This window comes from Ammospiza caudacuta, chromosome 21 (assembly GCF_027887145.1).
Source record: "Ammospiza caudacuta isolate bAmmCau1 chromosome 21, bAmmCau1.pri, whole genome shotgun sequence".
NCBI classification, from domain to species: domain Eukaryota; kingdom Metazoa; phylum Chordata; class Aves; order Passeriformes; family Passerellidae; genus Ammospiza; species Ammospiza caudacuta.
This window is the reverse complement of record NC_080613.1, coordinates 10,202,989-10,216,056: the sequence shown is the minus strand read 5'-3', so window position 1 is coordinate 10,216,056 and position 13,068 is coordinate 10,202,989. Positions and strand designations below refer to the sequence as shown.

General features: G+C 56.1%; 2 protein-coding genes across 2 annotated transcripts; one reads left to right on the top strand and one right to left on the bottom strand.

Annotated features, from left to right (window-relative positions):
• Window positions 1-183: 183 nt before the first annotated feature.
• Window positions 184-9,918, bottom strand: PRPF4 (pre-mRNA processing factor 4). Its single transcript, XM_058818268.1, has 14 exons — window positions 9,787-9,918; window positions 8,903-9,080; window positions 8,023-8,209; window positions 7,216-7,303; window positions 6,419-6,498; window positions 6,035-6,128; window positions 5,091-5,185; window positions 4,822-4,880; window positions 4,139-4,262; window positions 2,932-3,021; window positions 2,159-2,281; window positions 1,435-1,542; window positions 1,232-1,350; window positions 184-1,095 (listed from the first exon to the last, which is right to left on the bottom strand). The coding sequence occupies exons 1-14, from the start codon at window positions 9,835-9,837 to the stop codon at window positions 902-904; spliced, it is 1,590 nt and encodes a 529-aa protein (XP_058674251.1). The 5' UTR covers window positions 9,838-9,918; the 3' UTR covers window positions 184-901.
• A 368-nt stretch (window positions 9,919-10,286) lies between these two features.
• Window positions 10,287-11,503, top strand: CDC26 (cell division cycle 26). The gene is made up of 2 exons (XM_058818432.1): window positions 10,287-10,439; window positions 10,507-11,503. The coding sequence occupies exons 1-2, from the start codon at window positions 10,359-10,361 to the stop codon at window positions 10,684-10,686; spliced, it is 261 nt and encodes an 86-aa protein (XP_058674415.1). The 5' UTR covers window positions 10,287-10,358; the 3' UTR covers window positions 10,687-11,503.
• Window positions 11,504-13,068: the final 1,565 nt, after the last annotated feature.

The following is a 13,068-nucleotide window of genomic DNA, read 5'->3' as shown; positions in this document are numbered from 1 at the left end:
CTGAGCCTCCCCTCAGCCTCCCCTGCTCCAGACTGAACAAACCCAACACCCTCACCCCTCCTTCTTACACCATCAGAAATCAAACTGTGCATTGTGAAATTCCTGTAATTTCTCCATTCCTTGTGAGACCCAGAGCCCAGGATACACATTCAAAACCTCTTTAGATCTTCCAGGGCACATTATTTGCAAAACTTTAATTTAAACAACAAATAAGTACAAAAGCTCTCCCCAGGGCAGGGCAGAACAAGACAATCCTACACTGAGTGACCTCACACAGCAAACCCCAAACAGGAGATGCTGAAATGGATTTGCAACACTCAGTCCATGGGACAACTCATGGAGGAGGACACAAGGTGGTACCTGGAAAAGAAGAGATTCCCTGGCCTTGGGCATCTACTGTAAGTGGATCCAGGGGGATGCAGATCTCAGATCTCCATCCAATGTGGAGGCAGGGGAAGGAGAGCACCACATGCCTCTCCCTCTGGGCTCTCTCCCTAAATGCAAATCAAGTCTGAAGTCACACTCCTACCAAAAAGGAAGGTGAGAAGGGCAGTAACAGAAGCTGAACCACACCCCAAACCTGAGATGCTCGTGGTTACTGCAAATGTTTGGAGGACACCTGGGAGGCGAACTTGGAAGGGAGGGTAGAAGTACATGGATCAAAAATACAGCAGAAAGTGGTACCTGCAGTATAAAACCAGTCCAAAATGTGGGAAAACTCCCAAGACTTGACAACAACCAAGCCCAGGCCAACAGTGGTGCTTCAAACACACCCAAACTCCAGAGCAGCCATCACTGCAGCTGCTGTAACACACTGGATTCCTGTTTTGTTTTTTTAATATAAAAAAGCAGCCAAAAGTCATGAACGTCCCTGTCCCAGTCCATAACCTGTCCCTCTGAGCTACTCAGCTGTCCAGAGCTTGAAGGTTCTGTCGTAGGAGCAGGTGGCAATGAGCTGCCCATCCAGGGAGATGTCCAGGCCCATCACCTTCCCCTCGTGCCCCGCCAGTGTCTTCAGGGGGGACCAGCCAGGGTGGGTCCAGATCTTGGCCGTGTTGTCGTAGGCGCCCGTGAGCAGGAAATTCCCGTGGTTGGCTGCACAGGAGGAGAAAGGGGAGAAGTGAGGCTTGCAATGAACACATGACATCCCTGCTCACAAACAGGCCTTGCTGAGCTGCAGGTGTGCATGGGAGCTGCCAGAGGGGAGGGACAGGGAGCAGCAGGGACTCACGTTCAAACCTGACGCCGGTGACCAGGTTCTGGTGGGCAGGGATGGTGTAGATGCATTTCCTCTGCCGCAGGTCCCACACCTTGCAGGTGTTGTCCCCACTGCCCGTGGCCACGTGGTACCTGCCAAGGAGGGGAGGCAGAGCAGTGTTCAGGGAGTGCAGTTTACACTCAGAGCCCCCACATCAGTGCCAGCTCCCTCCTTACCCATTTGGGGAGAAGTTGATTCCGTAGATCTCCTTCAGGTGCCCTTCCAGGAACATGATACAGCGGCCCGTGCGCAGGTCCCACACCCGGCCAAAGGCATCCAGGCCTCTGCAAGCACAGCATTGTTGTATTCTTGTTGTATTCATACTTCTCAAGTCCCATACTGTACCAAGCTGTTCTTCTCTGCAGCACAGTTCTTCATATGTCTTCTCAGGGGCTCCTCCTGGGCTCTCTACCCACCCCTATTTATTCCAGTTACCTTCACGAGCTACAGCTGCTGCCCAACTGAGGACTTCACAGCTGTGGCTCATTTGGAGTAACTGGGACCCACACAGACCTTACAGGGACTCTCTCCATAAGGACCCACTTATTTAATACATAGATCTTAACAGGGACTCTCTCCATAACAATACATATTCAGGCCCCCACACAGCATCACACACTGGGCTGGGCTGGGCGGGACCCTACAGATCACCCTGGCCATGGCAGGGACACCTCCCACTGTCCCAGGTGTTCCCAGCCCTGCCCAGCCTGGCCTTGGGCACTGCCAGGGATCCAGGGGCAGCCACAGCTGCTCTGGGCACCCTGTGCCAGGGCCTGCCCACCTCACAGGGAACAATTCCCAATTCCCAATATCCCATCCAGCCCTGCCCTCTGGCAGTGGGAGCCACTCCCCAGCACTGTCCCTGGTGCCAGGAAAAGCCCTGGTGCAGGGGGCACTCACCCGGTGCCAGCCAGGGAGCCGTCGGTGTGGAAGGCGATGTCGTAGACGCCCTTGCTGTGCCCCTCCTGGTGCAGGATCTCCTCCTGCGCCTCCAGGTCCCACAGGCGCCACGAGTGGTCGTAGCTGAGGAACAAAGCTCTCCTTAGTCACAGTCACTGAGGCTGCAAAAGCCCTCCAGGACCATGGAGTCCAGCTGTTAACCCAGCACCACCACATTCACCACTAACCAACATCCCCAGGTGCCACCTCTGGGTGTTTTGTGACCACTTCCAGGATGGTGACTCCACCCCTGGGCAGCCTGTGCCAGTGCCTGGCCATCCTTTGCGTGAGGACGTTTTTTCCCCAATATCCAACCTAAACCTTCCCTGGTGTAACTTGAGGCTACTTCCCCTGGTCTCCATGTAACTCCAGGGAGAACAACAGGATATTTCACCAACCCTGGGAGCATTTTATTCCCAGTGTCTCACACAGGGACAGGGAAAGGAATCCCAACGACCTGCTGTCCCTGACACTGCAGCAGCCCAGCTGTGCTCACAATGGCCAAGCCCTGCCCAGCTGCTGTGGACAAGCCCTGACACCAGGGCCACCAGCTGGGCAGCCCATGGTCACTTCTGGAAGCCATGGTCACTGGAAGCCATGGTCACCTTTGGAAGCCATGGTCACCAGCCCATGGTCACCTTTGGAAGCCATGGTCACTTCTGGAAGCCATGGTCACCAGCCCATGGTCACCAGCCCATGGTCACCTCTGGATGCCAGTGCCCAGGTGTCCGTACCAGGTGGTGCCCAGGAACCTCCCTGAGGGGTGCCACATCACTCGGGCCACTCTCATGCTGTGTCCCTCGATGTCTGCCACGGGCTCATCACTGAAACACAGAACAAACCATTGGCCACTGGGGTCTGGCTCGAGCCAGGCCTTGCTCACACACTGTGATGGCAGCAGCAGCTCTGCTGAGGAAATCAAACCAGGCAGGAACAGCAGAGCTGTTGCCAATGACTCTGAACTCTGCCACACTCCAAGGTCTGAGTGAAACCCTTTCTCCACACCTCCTGTTGGCTGTAAAGCTCTCCTGGGACGATGATGATTATTAATGAAAATTAACAAGGCCCTTGTCATTAGCACTTCTGGAAGTACAGAAACAAACCTGAACTGCAGGAAGTTCTGAGAACACAACATCCTGAACTGCAGCAGCTCCTGCTGTTCTGCAGGATGCAGGGAACATTTGTTCTCCCAGAATGACAGGCAGCAGGTCAGGAGCACTCACACACCCTCTGAACAGCACTGAAGCTTCTTTCCAACAGGTTAATAGAGAGATGTGGTCACATGAGCCTAACAACCCCCTGTCCCTTTGCCCAGGGGCACTTTTGCTGTTACAAACTGTGATTTCAGCTGAGGACAAACAACTGTTCCTCTGGAGCTGCCTGCCCTTCCCAGGAGCCCTGAGGCTCCAGTTCTCAAGCAGGTGATGCTGAGGCTCAGTACCTGAACCCTTCTCCTCTCCCAGGCCTGAGGGAGGTGCTGCCCATCTGCCAGAGCTCCTCTGTGCACTGACAGTCATTTGTTTCCAGCACAGGCAGAACTTTTTGTGTCTGTTTGTGCATTTATTTGGTCAATCCCTCTCCAAATCCTGGTGCTTTCCAACCACTCAAAAATTCATTTCTTAATATCCAAGAGGGGCAATTTTCTCCTTAGTGAGCTGTTAGAATGAAACAGTCCCCAGACTTTCCATCCATCACCCCCAGCAGTTGAGCAATGCCCAGCAGCAATTCTGCCTCAGCCCCTCTCAGACCATCTCCCTCACCTGGGCTCCCTAATCAGGGTGATCTCTCTTCCTGCTGAACAGGGTGGCACATACTGAGGCCAGGGAGGGCACTGGGGCAGCTACAAGGAAAGGTCACATTGGCAGGAATGTCTGCAGGAACATGGAATATGAACCCCAGCACAGCAATGCTGCAGCTGTGCACATCTGGAACAGTTCTGACCTTTCCAGGTTCCAGAGTTTGACAGAGCCATCAGCTGCACACGAGGCCAGGCTCACGTCCTTCTTGTCCAGGGACACCGTGGCCTTGGGGTGGAACACGATGGCCCCCACGTTGGTGCTGTGTCCTGAAGGGAAAGAAAAGCAAAATTCAGAATCTGCCACAGGATCCCAGCCAATTCTTCAGAAAAGCAGCATTTCCTTGGCACTGGGGAGGGAGGTGACATTGCCCTGTCACCCCCAGCCAAACTGCACTTCCAGGAGCACCCAAGGCAGAGCATCCAAAATGAAGGTTTGGAACCCTCAAAAATTCAACACATGAATCAAAGGATTTGTCCTCACATCTGTATTTAGTCCAAGTTGTGACCACTACTCAAAGAACCTCACTGTTGTCAAGTGAGCTGCCCAAAACTGCAGCTGTTTGTTACTCAAGCAACTCAAACCAGGTTTGGAAACCAAACCAAATTGTTCAGAAACAGCAAACTTGGAGCTGAGGTTTGAGCTGAAGGCCAGGTCTCCCTTCTCATTATATGACACATTCCCATGCTCCCAAGCCAAGGGATGCTCTCAGTAAGACAGAAACCTGCCTGAACACAACATTTTAAAACCACAAAGCAATTCAGATGTGGGAGCTCAGCACAGAGAGAAACAAAAGAAGCAGAAGCCTCAGTGAGAGCCCCTGAGTACCTCGTAAGGTGTGAACCAGGTTGCAGTCAGGCACAGACCAGAGCTTGCACAGCCCACTCCTGTGAACACAAGGAATGGATGTCAGTGGAGAAGGACAGCAAGGAACACATCAATGTTCTTGATCAATCAATGTTCTTGATCAATCAATCTCTGCTCAGCTCTAAATGAGGTGATGAGAGCTCAGAGCAGCCTCTCACAATTCCCAAGGCTCCAAAACCATTCCTGTGCTCCCCCAGCCCCCAGGGCAGGTGCTGCCAAGGCAGGCTCACCAGCAGGCTGTGGCCAGCAGTTTGGAGTTGGGGCTGAAGTGGCAGTAGGACAGCGGGCGATCGTCCCCGATCTGGCTGCAGAAGTTATTCAAGGACTGTAAGAAACACAAAGAAAATCATCAATAAATGACTGAAGCACAGCCAGCCCAGAGCTATCCCCAGCCAAAGCTTGAGGTGAGGGAGGCAAACGTGCACAGGAGGAGGCAGAGGCCCTTGGGAAGTCACTTTCAAAGGGAGATGCTGCCTCAGAGCCACTCCAGCTCCAGGCAGGAGGGCCAGGACAAGTCTGGCCCAGCTCAGCCTGGGGGCACAGCTCAGCCCCCCAGGAACACCCATGGTATGTGCCCCCAGCCCCAGAGCTCTGCAGCTGCAGCTCTGACACAGAGCTGGCTGGAATTTGGCATCTGCCCACAGATCATCCAAAGAATCCAACCAGACAGACAGGGCAGAGGGGAGAACAAATCCTCTGGAGTAAACAGGATTAGGGGGGCAGCACACTCTGCCTGAGCCTCTCTGTTTGGTTAAGCTGGGAATCTGGCTTAGCATGCTCACAAAGGGCACCTCAGAGTCATCCCAACCATGTTCAGCACCCAGAGTTGGTATTTCCCTGGCATTCCTGGGCTCCCCAGCCAGAGGGAGGAATACATTCCTCCAGCCTCACAGGTGAGTGGCAAGGCAGGACAGGGATGTCTCTGCACCCTCTGCCATGCCAGGGACAAATTACATCTCCCTGGAGAGAAATTACATCTCCTCCTTCCTTCTCTGAAGGAGTCAGAAAAGGCTTCAGAGACACAGGGAAAGAGGAAAAGCAGAACTTCCCAAGACTGCACAGACTGATGTGCATGTGGACAGCACCTCAGGCAGCTCAATTCCTGCTGGGCTCTCAGAAGATCAACCAAAGCTTGTGAGCACAGCAGTGGAGCAGCTGCCAAAGCCAAACCTACCCTCAGGGATTTGTGCAGCTCCTGCCTCTGGGATGTCCTGGTGGCCTCAGGGATCTCCTTGAGCAGCCGAGCCTCCTCCAGCCTCTTTGCTGCCCTGGGGAGAGCAAAGGTGGGGTGGGAGCCCCCAGAACTGCCCCTGGAAATGCCTTTGCTCTGCTCTTCCCCTTAAACTTCCCCCCCTGCCCCTTCCCTGCCCTGGAAATGCCTTTGCTCTGCTCTTCCCCCAGACATCCCCTCCTGCCCCTGGAAATGCCTTTTCCCTGCTCTTCCCTGGATCAGTCCCTGAGAGCTCCAGCTCTGGGCTCACTGGACCTGCCCCCCACTCCCTGCATTTCCCATGCTCCCCCCAGCAGGATTTGACCAATGTTTTGTGTTTTCTCTCACCTGGGGAGGGAGTAGTTGGCCAGCCACAGCCTGGCTGTTTTCAGACTGCGTGGGCCCTCGTGGTACCAGGTTTGCTGATACTGTAAAAAAGGAATAAAAGTGATGGAAAAGCCCTGGTGCTGCTGCCCCTGTGTTCATTCCCCTCAGCTCCTCCCAGCAGCATCTGCCCCAAACCCTGCTGTGCTCTGGCCTCTTTTTAAGGGCTTTCTGCACAATTAAGCCCCAGGAAAAGGATTTGGGGAGATAAATCAAATTCTCTGCCCTACAGATCCAATCCTGACATGCTGCCACTTCACACAACATTCCAGTTGAACCCTGACTCATCTGCATTTACTGACATGTAACTCCCTCCTTGTTTACACATTACTCAGTAAAGAGAGAGAGCTGCAGAAATTATTTCTTACAGTACAGCTCAAAAATAGTAAGGCAAAAGAGACTCAGAAGAGATACAGAAACAGAAAGAGTAATCAAAGGCAGAGACAGATGCAGCAGCAGGAACATATTTTTTTCTTCCCAAGTGTGAAGGAAAGTAAGGGACTTGCTGCAGTAGGTAAGAGCCCACACACCTGCTCTCCTGGTCTGCACAGTGAGAGCAGCACAGAGCAGGGTCTGTGAGTAAAAACCACACTTGGTGCTCCTCACTGTGACCAAACATTGCCACAGATTTGCTGAAATGGGCAACACAGAAAAAGGGATGGCATGAGAATCCAGAGGCTGGCCAAAGGCAGAGTCCTGGATATATCAGAGCTGGATACACCATCCCTCCCTCAGCACTGAGGGACAGGAGACACCCTCACCTCTTCTTTGGACTTTTTGGACCTGTCATCGTCTTTCCTGGTCTTCTTTAATGCATCTGTGCCAACCACTGAGAGGATGTTCCTTAACCTGGGAGGGAAATCATGAAGCTTCATTTAGTCAGGAAATTCTCAGCTGTCCTAACAAATATCACTGTGAGATTCCCTCTGCCTTGGGGTCCTTAGAACAAAAATCCCAGACTGGTTTGGAGTGGGAGGGACCTTAAAGCCCATCCAGTGCCACCCCTGCCATGGCAGGGACACCTCCCCCTGTCCCAGGTGCTCCCAGCCCTGTCCAGCCTGGCCTTGGGCACTGCCAGGGATGGAGCAGCCCCTGGACATTGAGGATTCTGCCTGAAGGCCAAAGCACAAAAGTAAAATGCCACATGAAATTGCTGAAATCAGGCAATGTTGGGTCCCTATTATTTACATATAAATAAAAGGGAGAGGTATATTTTAAAAAAGATTTAGAACCCAGAGCTTTTCCTGGGCACTGCCAGGGATCCAGGGGCAGCCACAGCTGCTCTGGGCACCCTGTGCCAGGGCCTGCCCACCCTGCCAGGGAACAATTCCCAATTCCCAATATCCCATCCAGCCCTGCCCTCTGGCAGCGGGAGCCATTCCCTGTGTCCTGTCCCTCCATCCCTTCAGGCCCTGGCAGGGACTCTCAGCTCTCCCTGGAGCTTCTCCTCTCCAGGTGAGCCCCCCCAGCTCTCGCAGCTGCCCTGTGGCACAGGGCTCTGTGCAGCCCAGCTGCCAGGAGGAGCTCTGTGCTTTGCCAGCCGTCCCCTCCCCGTGCAGGCCCAGCACCTCTCCCTGCGCTCCGCAGGGCCCTCTCCGAAGAGCGTGATGGGCTCCCCCAGGGCCCTCAGGCACGCCTTGACCTCGCAGTCGTCCGTGGACACGTTGATCTGCCGCGCGCGCTTGCGCCGCTCGAACTCCGCCAGCACCTCGGCCTGCCGCTCGCTCATGTGGTCCTCGAGGTCAAACGCCTCCCCTGGGCACACGCACGGCCTCAGCACACGCAGCCAGCACGGCCCGGGGCACGGCTGGCGCTGCCAGGGGTCTCTGCAGGGCACCCAGAGTGTCCCCGGCCCCAAGGGCCACCCCCAGCAGGGACACGGGAGGGTTTGGGATGTGACCAGAGAGGGACACGGCACAGCTGCCTCAGCTCTCCCAGAGCTCCTCGGCCCCTGGATCCCTCCCTCAGTGGTCCCAGAGCCCCCGGATCCCTCCCTCAGCCCCTGGATCCCTCCCTCAGCTCTCCCAGAGCCCCGGGACCCTTCCCTCAGCTGTCCCTCAGCCCCTGCATGCCTCTCTCAGCTGTCCCAGAGCCCTGGACCCCAGAGCCTCCCTCAGCTCTCCCAGTGCCCCTGGATCCCTCCCTTAGCTCTCCCAGAGCTCCTCAACCCCAGGATCCCTCCCTCAGTGGTCCCAGAGCCCCTCTGCCCTTGCATCCCTCACTCAACTGTCCCAGAGCCCCTGGACCCCTCCCTCAGCTCTCCCAGAGCCTCTCAGCACCTGGGTCCCTCCCCCAGAGCCCCTGGATCCCTCCCTCAGCTGTCCCAGATCCCCCCTGCCCTGGATGCCTCTGGAATAGGAAGATCCAAGCAGCGAGCTGCCCACAGAGACATTTGGAAGCGTCGCATCTGCAGGAAGGGGACAACAAAGGGTGCTTGCACGTGCTCACCAGTGCTGATGTTGATGTTGCCAGCCTCCATGGCTGCCTTCATGCCCTCCTTGGCCAGCAGCCCGGCCTCGCCCTTGGCCAGGCGCTCGCGCTCCTTCTCTTCCAGGCTCCCGTAGAAGATGGGCGCCCGCTTGGCCGGGGGAGCCTCGGCCTCCTCGGCTGCCTTGGCCTTGGGGGGCTGAGGGGAGAAACGGGGGGCACAGAGTGAGGGACAGAGTGCACAGACACACAGAGCATGGGGACAGACACGCAGCAAACAGCCTGCCTGTGCCAGGACAACAGGGCTGGGCAAAGACCTCTCAGAACCCCAGCTTGGCTTGGGTGGAAGGGCACTGAAGCCCATCCAGGGCCACCCCTGCCATGGCAGGGACACCTCCCACTGTCCCAGGTGCTCCCAGCCCTGCCCAGCCTGGCCTTGGGCACTGCCAGGGATGGAGCAGCCGCTGGACACTGAGGTTTTTGCCTGAAGGCCAAAGCACAAATGTAAAACCCAACATTAAATTGCTGGAATCAGGCAATGTTGGGCCCCTTTTATTTATCATCTGCAGAGGTATTTTTGGAGCAAGCTTTAGAACACGGAGCTTTTCCTCCTCCTGCACCAGCACGGCCAGGAGCGATGCCATGCCCCAGCTCCAGCTCCCTCCCCGGAATGCTGAGGAGTGAGCGGGGCCCGGCTCCGTCCCCCCGGAGAGGCCTCACACGAACCGCCCGAGCGAGCAACCAGGACTGGGCACAAGTGCGGGAAACACGGGAGCCTGCGGGCTCCTTTAGAGCTCCGCTGTCACCGGGGCACCGTAAACCCCGCACAGCATCAGCAGCCGCGATTCCCGCGGCCTCTCCCGCTCCTGCGGGCCCGGAGCCGCCCCCATCTCCCGGACACTCACCTCGGGGGGCCGGGCCCCGCCGCGAGCCGCCGGTGCCCGCGCGGTGGCCATGGCGGGAGCGGGACCGGGAAGGGATAAGAAGCCGGGAAGGGGAACGGGAACCAGAGAGCGGGAACGGGGCGAGACTCGCGGCGCTCGGGCTCCGGCGCCTCACGGCCACTTCCGGGTCACGCAAGGTATGCCGGGAACTGCATCGCTCTTTAAGGGATGAACACGCGAGGCACGCCGGGAGATGTAGTGCCCGCTGAGGGCAGGACGCGCGGGGCACGCCGGGAGTTGCAGTGCCCGCTAATGGTAGTACGCGCAGGGCACGGCGGGAAATGCAGTGACCGATAAGGGCGGTACGCGCGGGGCACGGCGGGAGATGCAGTGCCCGCTAATGGCGGTACGCGTGAGGCACGCCGGGAGATGCAGTGCCCGCTAATGGCAGTACGCGCGAGGCACGCCGGGAGATGTAGTGCCCACTGAGGGCGGTTCGCGCGGGGCACGCCGGGAGTTGTGGCGGGCCGGGCGGGGCCCGCTGAGGGCGGGAGCGCTCGGTCGTGCCGCCGGTCGCGGTGCCGCCGGTCGCGATGCTCCGTCGGAAGCCGACGCGGCTGGAGCTGAAGCTGGACGACATCGAGGAGTTCGAGAGCGTCCGGAAGGAGCTGGAGGTGCGCGCGGGGCCGGGCGCGGGGGGCTCGGCCCGCCTCCGGCCCTGACCGGCCCGTTCGCCCGCAGAGCCGTAGGAAGCAGCGCGACGAGGCCGAGGCGGCGGCGGGCGGAGAGGAGGCGGCGGCGATCGGAGCGCTGGGCACGGAGCACAAGAGCCGCGAGCAGCTCATCCATGAACGCATCGGGTACAAACCGCAGCCCAAGGCCGGCGGCCGCACCGCGCACTTCGGCACCTTCGAGTTCTGAGCGGGGCAGCCCCGGGAACCCCCGGGACCCCCCGGCAGCCCCGGTACCCCCGGGAACCCCCGGCAGCCCCGGGAACCCCCGGCAGCCCCGGTACCCCCTGGCAGCCCCGGGACCCCCGGCAGCCCCGGCCCTCTCAGCCGGGCGGGCCGCGCCGGGCGGGCCTCGCTGTCTCCTCTCCGAGCTGTTACATTTTTGTTTTTTAAGTTTGGTTAACACGGCCGTGAACGCCCCTTTGCCGAGTGTTTTGTTTTAAATAAACACTTATTTTTTATAATGAAGTGATGATAATCCCACGAGCTGCTGTAAACAGCTGCAGTGACAGGTGGGGGTGGAAACACACGGACCCCCCGTTCCGTGCTGTGAGCAGGGGGATGAAACACCCCGGGAGGATCCTCTGGGAAAGTGATCTGGTGATCTTAAAGCAGACTGGAGTGGCCACCTGAACCTTCCGAGAGAATCAATCTTATTATTTAATGTTAGATCTAGCAAACCCACAGGTTTCTCTTGCTTTTCTTTCTCCGCCTCCATTTTTCTAGTAATTTGTATTTCACAGAGCTCACCTATGAGCTGGGTCATAGAATTGTTTGCAACAGCATTTGGAAGTGTCTGAAAGGAGATCTCGATTTTAGAACTCATTTCTTCTCCTTTTCCTTTCATTCTGTTCTTTCCTCTCTATTCTGCTAAATGCATCAGAAAAATGTAAAGAACTCTTGAAAATGCAATCTTTAAATGATAACAAACACCAGCTTTTCAAGTTGCTTTCAGTTTCATCCACATGTCTGCTCACATTAGGCTCATGTGGGTAGCACACACATACACAAAATTCCCATCAATAATTTTTAATCTTTTGAATCATCTCTGCATCTTATCATTGTGGGAAGTTTGTCAAATCTGTTTTAGCTCAAAGATGTTTGTATTTACATGGCAATCTGGCTGTTGCTATTTGTATTTTTTTTACTACTTTTGGGGCAAATCCTTTTGCTGAAATATCAAAATACTGGGGTTGAAATAGTTATTTGCCCATAACCAGCAAGCTTTATTTCAGTCAAATCACAAGGGAAACAGACACAACAGACACCCTACCCTGGTGGCCCCACTGAGGAGAAGGTTCTGGAAGTGTCTGGTGAGTGTTTTGGGATAAAGGTGCCACAGCTCTGGGTGCCAGATCCCAAATACATCCCAGAGCTGCTTCATTCAGTCAGTGTCACCTGGGCCCTGGGCAGGGAGTGCCTGCAGGCCTGGATCACGGGCTGGCCTCATGGATGGGTCTGAGAGCCCAGATCCTCTGACCGAGCAGCTTTTCCTTTACACTTCCCTGCTCCACCTCCATCCAGCTCTGCCCCAGCTGCCCTGGTTTGGCACCCCTGGAGTGGAGCTCAGGGCTCTTTGCTGCTTGGAGCAAAGGCCACCAAACAGTTCCTTGTGGCTGGTGGCACCTGGAAACACCAAGGGCACGTGGATTTCTTCAGCAGGTCCTTGGATTTACCCTCCTGAGGTGCTGAGCAGGGTGAGGTCAGATTTGATTTAGGTTTTGATTTGATTTAGGTGAGTTTTGGGGCAGAGCCCACTCAGGAGGGGTCTGGCACACACTGGGGTGAGTTGAAGGAAGCAACTTAAAATCCTGAGCAGTTTCTTGGTGCTCAGGAATCTGCTCCCTGCAGCCTGGGCCAGGAGCAGGGCAGGCTGCCACAGCCCTGGGCCTGAATTCAGGAGCTGGAGGCTCCCCTGCCCCTCTCCAGGGCTGTTTCCAACCATCTCCAGCACAATGACCAGGGCTGGTTTTTCAGCATTCCTCCAAAGCAGACTTCAGTTAAATTCAGGCTTCCTGTGTTGTAGGTGCATCAAATTCCAGGTCAGGCTGGGGAAATGTACAGAACTCCAAACTTTTCCAACTGGAAGGAGCCCCAGGCTGGCCTAGCAAAAAGCTGCATTCTGTCTAACACCAATACACTGATCAGGGGCTGCTCTGCTGGGCTGCCATTCCAGCTCTCAGAGGACACCTCAGAGGTTGTTACAGCTCCATAAACTCCTCTCCAGGGCAGGCAGATCTGGGAGGCACCAATTCCTCTTCCCATCCCTCCCCACAAAGTGTGACTGAGCTGGAACAAAGATTTCTCAGTGAATCCCCATTGCAGCAGCTCCAGGGAGCTGGGGAGGCCCAGGGGATGCTGCTGCTCACCCACCCCCAGCACCTGAACAGGAGCTCTGGGCCCTGCTGCTCCCTCCCAGGGTTGCACCAAGGACTGTTCCCAAAACACAGCCCCACCAGAGTAAAATGCAATCTATTTTATTGGTTAATTATGTACAGGAGATTTTTGATATTCACAGTAACATCAGACAAGTTACCGCCACAAAGAGCAAGAATAAAAACAAACCTGACAG